The sequence below is a fragment of the Rhinolophus hipposideros genome, assembly GCF_964194185.1.
Source record: "Rhinolophus hipposideros genome assembly, chromosome: 20".
Taxonomy (NCBI): Eukaryota; Metazoa; Chordata; class Mammalia; order Chiroptera; family Rhinolophidae; genus Rhinolophus; species Rhinolophus hipposideros.
The window spans coordinates 9712488-9718487 of record NC_138066.1 but is presented as its reverse complement, the minus strand read 5'-3'; the positions used below and the strand labels follow the sequence as shown (position 1 = coordinate 9718487).

The window sequence follows — 6000 nt, the reverse complement described above, 5'->3', positions numbered from 1 at the left end:
TACAGAGAGGCCACTGGTGAGAATAAGATTTGTAGCCAAGACTGCCTAGAGAGTCAGCCTGTCACCTGACACTTTCTGGGAGCACAGCACCCTCAGAAAAAGTGGGCCTGACTGTCAGCATTTGAAGTCTGTGTAGCTCCCAGATCACAGATGGGAAATCGAGAACAGAAGGTGAGAAGACAGATTCCATGTTCACATGATTATTCTTGTTTATTGAGGTCTGTTTATTCTTAACGGGTGCTTTTTCCTCCAAGTAAATAGAGCAGGAGGCGTAAATATCTATAATGAATAAATTTATTGTCTTACAAAAATCATTGTCTAGAAATATGGGAATACAAGAAAAGATATTTGCAGTCAGGTGTCTGGTGGTCAACAGCCAGTACAATTCAATTCATAAAGGGGTAAAACCAAAGATTCCAAACCCACACGACAAATTCTTCCTAACAGATGTTAAAGCTTTTAACCCAAAAGGTTTGTGTTTTCAAGCACGTTGCAGAGGATCAGGGATTTATAATTAACACTGATTCATTGTCACTGAATGTTTATAATACCATTTTGACTAGAGAGGTACATGATATGAAGCACAGTCAAAACTTAATACATTAAATTGTTACAGAGGCAAATAATATATTTAACATTGTCTTAGTACTGTAGTGTCTAAGGCACTTTCTGTAATGTCAGTTTGCTTAACTATCAACCAAAACCAGAATGCTAAATGTTCACTGTAACACTGTCCAAGGGGAAAGGATAAGGAAAAATGAAAAAGGATTCACATCCACTGGCATGTCAGCATTCAGGCAGATGGCATCTGTTCTCGAGGTTCTGTAAACCTCATCGACAAACTTGGAACAAGTCTCGGACACAAAACCAATCTTCCCATTTTGGGCTCAAAGCAGCGGCTGAATTTGCAAGGTCAGAATGAAAGCCTGGCTGGCGAGCGAGGGAGGGCCTTCCAGTAACTCGTGCTTAGGAGCCGCAGCTGCTCGCTCCTGGAGTGAGGCGTCGGACACCATCCGAAAGTCAGCGTGCTGTGACTGCTGCCACCCAGGGCCTCAGCTGCATCGTGGCCACTATCCTTTCTATGCACAGACCAGCCCTGGCCAAGGACAGTTCACATGAAGAGATGCGGGGACACCACCAACTCGAGGGAGATGGGCATGGTAACCCCAAATGGATGCTGCTTCCCCCAATCCAACCCACCCCTCCTAATCTTTCCAACGCCCCTTTCACAGTTTGCTCACTGAGATAGTGTTGATCATTATTCGAAGAAAATGAGAGATACAAGTGCAGTTTAGTTCCACAATGTTCTAAGAGACTTGATGTGGCCGAGGAGTCGGGGGCCACATGAACACAGAGCTAAGTTACCTGTCTGTACGACAGAGAGCATGCAGAGCGAACGGGCCACCGCGGGCTGCCCCAATAACCCAGCGACTGGCAACAGGGTCTGGAGTTTGTTTGAAAAAGGGTTCTCTTCTTAACATGTATTATAAAATGGTCTCTTGATGAATATATGGAAAATAGATGCAGTGATGAAACAATCTGTTTAATATGTGCATGTTTTGTGTATATATATAAAAAGGGGAGCAATTGTACCTAAATCTGAAGAAGCAGGATACAGTGTGTGTAGGCTGGAGAGCCTTAAGACACAGTTGATCTTTCAGTAAGGAATCCTGTAGCTTGCCAATTTCCTAGATCTGGAGGAGGCCCAAGCGGGCTGGCGCCGGGTGAGTTCCTGCGTGTCCCACGGTGTCGCCTCCACTGGCTTCCTGTGACTCTACTCTGACGGGGGTGGCTGCGTCTCATTGACATCACTGGTCTTACTTTCGGTGTCATCATCTGACAGCTCCAGAGAAGCCCCTTCGATGTGCAGCTGGCGCCGGCCAGATCGGCTCGAAGAGAAGCTGATTGGGCCGCCTCGCCTGGGGAGAGCAGAAGGTAGACACACGTGGGCAAATACACAAAATCGTGTGGCTGTCAAGTTGTTCAGTCTTGAAACTTGCACCCCTTCCTCAGGACACAGGACCTGGGGTGGGTGGGCACGATCAGGAAAGGCTCTGGGCTTTTCCACCTCTCCCACACCCCCGCCGATGGGGTACCGTCCTGGCCAACAGTGTGTACGAGAGGAGGGGATGCCTGGTCCAGCTTGGCTGGCTGTGACAGAAACAGTGAGGAGGGAGATGGACTCAGGCGACGCTCTCCCTGCTACCTCGGGCCAGCATGTCTGTAACGGGCGGACAGTAAATACTTTATTTAGGCTTTGTGGGCCAGTGAGGTCTCTCTTGCACATTCTTATTTTTAACTTTTTTCCTAATCCTTTATAAATGTAAAACCCATTCTTAGCTCACTGGCCGTACAAAGCAGGGCACGTCAGAATTTGGCCACGGGCCACAGTTTGTCAACACCTGTACTAACCTCTTCTCGGGGCCCTCGTGCGTATCAAACTAACGGGAGGACAGCTCACGGCGCCAGGTCCGGCGGGGAGCTCCTGCCCTGCTTTTTAATAGAGGCTGCGACCTTTCCTCCCGGTGGACGTCGGAGCGTGGACAGACACCTGACCTGGCTCTCAGGCCGTGCTGTGTATTCAGATGGTCCACCAGTAAGTGGCCTGTTCCTTTCCTCCTCAAGGACTAGTGAAGGTCAGGAATCCTGAATGGATCCGCGGGAAGTGATTTAAGAGCAAGATGCGTAGCTGTACGTGAACCTGAGTAAATCACCTCCGAGAAGCCAACCCCTAAGCCTACATGTTGCGCTGTTTGCGGGCCGCGCCGCGCACACGCCCCGGCGGCTCACCTCAGCCGGTTCTTCAGAGTGCTGACCTCGCGGCTCAGGCCCTCGTTGGCCTCCGTGGCGTCATCCAGTTCCCGCTGGAGCTTACGCCGAGAGGCGTTGGCACGCGTCGCTTCCTCTTCCGCTTCCTCCAGCTGCCGCTTCAGCTGCTTCATCCTGGCGTTGGCCTTCTCCATCTGGGGGAGTCACACGGAGCAAGTCATAGCAAACTGACGAGTCCAAACTCAGTGTCGCCACGTCCTGAGTGTGTGAGCACAGCTCTGCCCTGTCAGCCGTGTGAGCACACGTCCACGCGTGTGTGCACTTACACACAAGACTGGACGCTGGTCTAAAGCCTTCTGATTGGCCTGCTATTCTCAGCAAAGGAAGTGTCTACAGAGCAAATATGCTAAAGGAAATCTTTAAAAACTGAGAACCCTATTTTCCATCTCTGAGTTTTTTTGCAGAAAATGACAGCGTTTAGTATCCTCACGAGTTGACTGTATGGGATTGTGAAAGGGAATTTGCCATTTCTGCAAAATACAGAAGAGCCAGCGGTGTGGACGCTCTCCAACCCCGGGAGATGGCATATTCATCATTACACCTCCTTTCAATATGGGCGCTTCAGACGTCATGTTCTGATTCAAGTCCAACCCACTCTGGAAGACCTGACGTGACCATTCTCTCCTGAGCCACACAGAGACTGGCCCAGGGTCCTGCGCGTCCAGCTCACGCCCACTCAGAACTGCCCTGAGTACTATTAGGCCCTGAGAGTGGGGCTGGCAAGGGAAGGCCGGGGTGCCTGACTGGAGCAGGGGAAGACAAGGGCAGGATTTGGGCCAAAGGCACAGAATCCTCAGCTCCGTCTACCTGTCCTCCCAGTGTCTGCAGCGCTAGTCTCAGCACAGTGAGGAGTGAGGTGGAGAGAGAGCACCGCTACCCAACCTGTGCTCTGTGCAGACCTGCCCACAGTGCCACTAGACCATCCCCTGGATGCAGACACCCCTCCCTCCCTCCCGCCAGTATACAGTGACTGCCAACTGCGCATGCCTAGGAACTAGTCGGCATTCAAGAGATGGCAGCGAGTGAAGCCAACTGACCACGCGGCAGAAGTCTCTGCACTCCCGAAGTGTACATTCTAGTGGAGGCAACGTGGTAGCTAAGATTCAGTCCAGGCCTCGCACGTCAAAGCCCTCCCACTGTGCTCTCACCACCCCTCACCTGCTCTTTATACTGGTCTGCGTGTCGACGTTCATCTTCAACCTGCATGAAGATTTCTTTCAGCTTCTTCTCGGTACGTCGGACCAGTTTGTTGGCTGCTGCTCGTTCCCTATGAAAAGGATCAGTACGTTTGTCTTCGTAATTCTTGAAATGATCGTTTGAATGGGGAAAATATTTTAAAAAATCCTTTTCCTCTAGAAGATGACATATGTTGGATGCTTTGCAGGACCTCTCGGACCAGATAGCATGATTAATAAGACCCAGAAACTTTTCCCTCTGGTCACAATATGGATGGCCTTTAATGTATTCTAATACCGACAGGTAGAAGAAGTGTATTATTCCTTCACATGCAGATATTAATCACTTTATTTAGTGTTCTTCTCAAGATCAAATGTTATATACAAGCTACCTGTCACTTATATTGACTGCAGACTTTTTGAAGCCAGAAACTTAAGTTACTCTAATCACCTGACTTTTTAGCCTGGAAAACAAAATGAAAAGACCCAATTTATTAAGTGATCCTTCTAATCACCTGACCACCTCCTACGATGCCAGGGGCTCTAGCAGTCAACATGGAAAATAAAACAAAATTAAACTCCCACTGTCACTTTAGTTAGAAGGCAAACAAATCACCGTTTCCAGACAGGCCTACATTGTATTGTCCCTTTTGTAGGACAGCTAACTGATTTGATGAACTCCATTAAAAACAGAAAAAGTTCTTTTGTTCCTTGACAAATGTTATGCAAAAATGGATAGCGAAGGAGTTAGCTGAAAGGGCGAGTCTTGGTAATTACAGTGAACGACAAATAAACCCTTAACTGTTTAATCGGAGAGCAGTGGCGTTGAAGGAGTGGAGTGGGAAGTATGGATGCTGGGCTCTGAGCACAGGCCCAGCATTTCTGGGCCCCAAGCTCCGCAGTAAGAGGGTGAATGTGAAGGTCTAATCATTTTGTAAATGCCCGTCAAAAGCTGTTTCGGGCGATTCCTCATAAATTCAGAATGGTTTACTAAAACAATGGAAACTGTTCAATAGTCACTTCCTAGGGGAGAAGAAAAGCTTTCATTTTTGTCACTGCATTTCTTCTCTGCCAACAAATTGTACCATCTCACATGATGCCACCAACGTGGAAAATCAACTTTGGGTAAAGACATAAACTGCGGCACCGAGAAAATCACGGGGCCCAGTATGATCAGCTGAGTCCCAGAAGAGCTGACAGGCAAGCCCAGCCTTCCCTGAGGGCTCACATCCTATCTGTCACTCTGGTGACCTGGTCTTGTCATCTCTTCCCCCTGCCATGGGACTTCTGTAGGGCAAGTGTCTGGTTTGTCTCTTGTTTGGCTCATAGGATGAGCCTGGACCTGGTCTGTAGCAGAGATGCTCTAGCTTTTGGTTTACTGCAGCAAAAACCTCTTACTTGGCTTCCTGCTCAAGCTGCTCCTCCAGCTGCCCAATCTTGGCCTCCAGGGCTGAGATGGTGGCCTTGAACTTGGACTTGACAGCACCCTCCAGCTCCTGCAGCTTGGCCTTCAGCTCCTTGTTCTGCCGCTCCAACTGCTGACGCGCATTGTCGCTCTTCTGGGCAGCGCTGCGCTCGGCCGCCAGCTCTGCGTTCAGCGTGTCCACCTGCAGGAGACATGGGGTTAGCCTCACGTGCAGAAGGGCGGCGCAGCCCTCCCCGGGTGACGGCCACTATGTGGGCCACCTGCAGCGTGGTCTTGCGGAAGCGGTCGTTGAGCAGTTCCATGTTGCTCTGCTCCTCTTCCAGCTCCTCCTCCAGCTGCGCGATTCGGGCTTCCAGGCGCCGCTTCTCATCCAGCAGCGCAGACCTGTGGAGCGCGGGGGAGGAGGTGACCGCTCAGTGTGGGCTCCACCCACCCACTGCTGAAACTGAGCACCATTCTTGATGTCTGTCCCCCTCACCCATCGCCCAGTCTATCAGGTCCTATTGACCACACTTCCAAACACACCGCCCCCTCCCCATGCCTGCCACCCTCACCCAGGCCCTGTCATCT

General features: G+C 50.2%; 1 protein-coding gene across 9 annotated transcripts in view; it reads right to left on the bottom strand.

Annotated features, from left to right (window-relative positions):
• Positions 1–276: 276 nt before the first annotated feature.
• The window catches only part of MYH10 (myosin heavy chain 10), a 127210-nt gene continuing 121486 nt past the window's right edge, over positions 277–6000 (bottom strand). For all 9 annotated transcript variants that reach the window (XM_081028953.1, XM_081028955.1, XM_081028951.1 and 6 more), the window contains 5 exons: positions 5691–5814; positions 5403–5611; positions 3988–4096; positions 2791–2963; positions 277–1919 (listed from right to left, as the gene is read on the bottom strand). In XM_081028953.1, coding sequence (XP_080885079.1) covers positions 1775–1919; positions 2791–2963; positions 3988–4096; positions 5403–5611; positions 5691–5814 — 760 coding nt within the window. In that variant the 3' untranslated portion in view covers positions 277–1774. The remainder of the gene's footprint in view (positions 1920–2790; positions 2964–3987; positions 4097–5402; positions 5612–5690; positions 5815–6000) is intronic.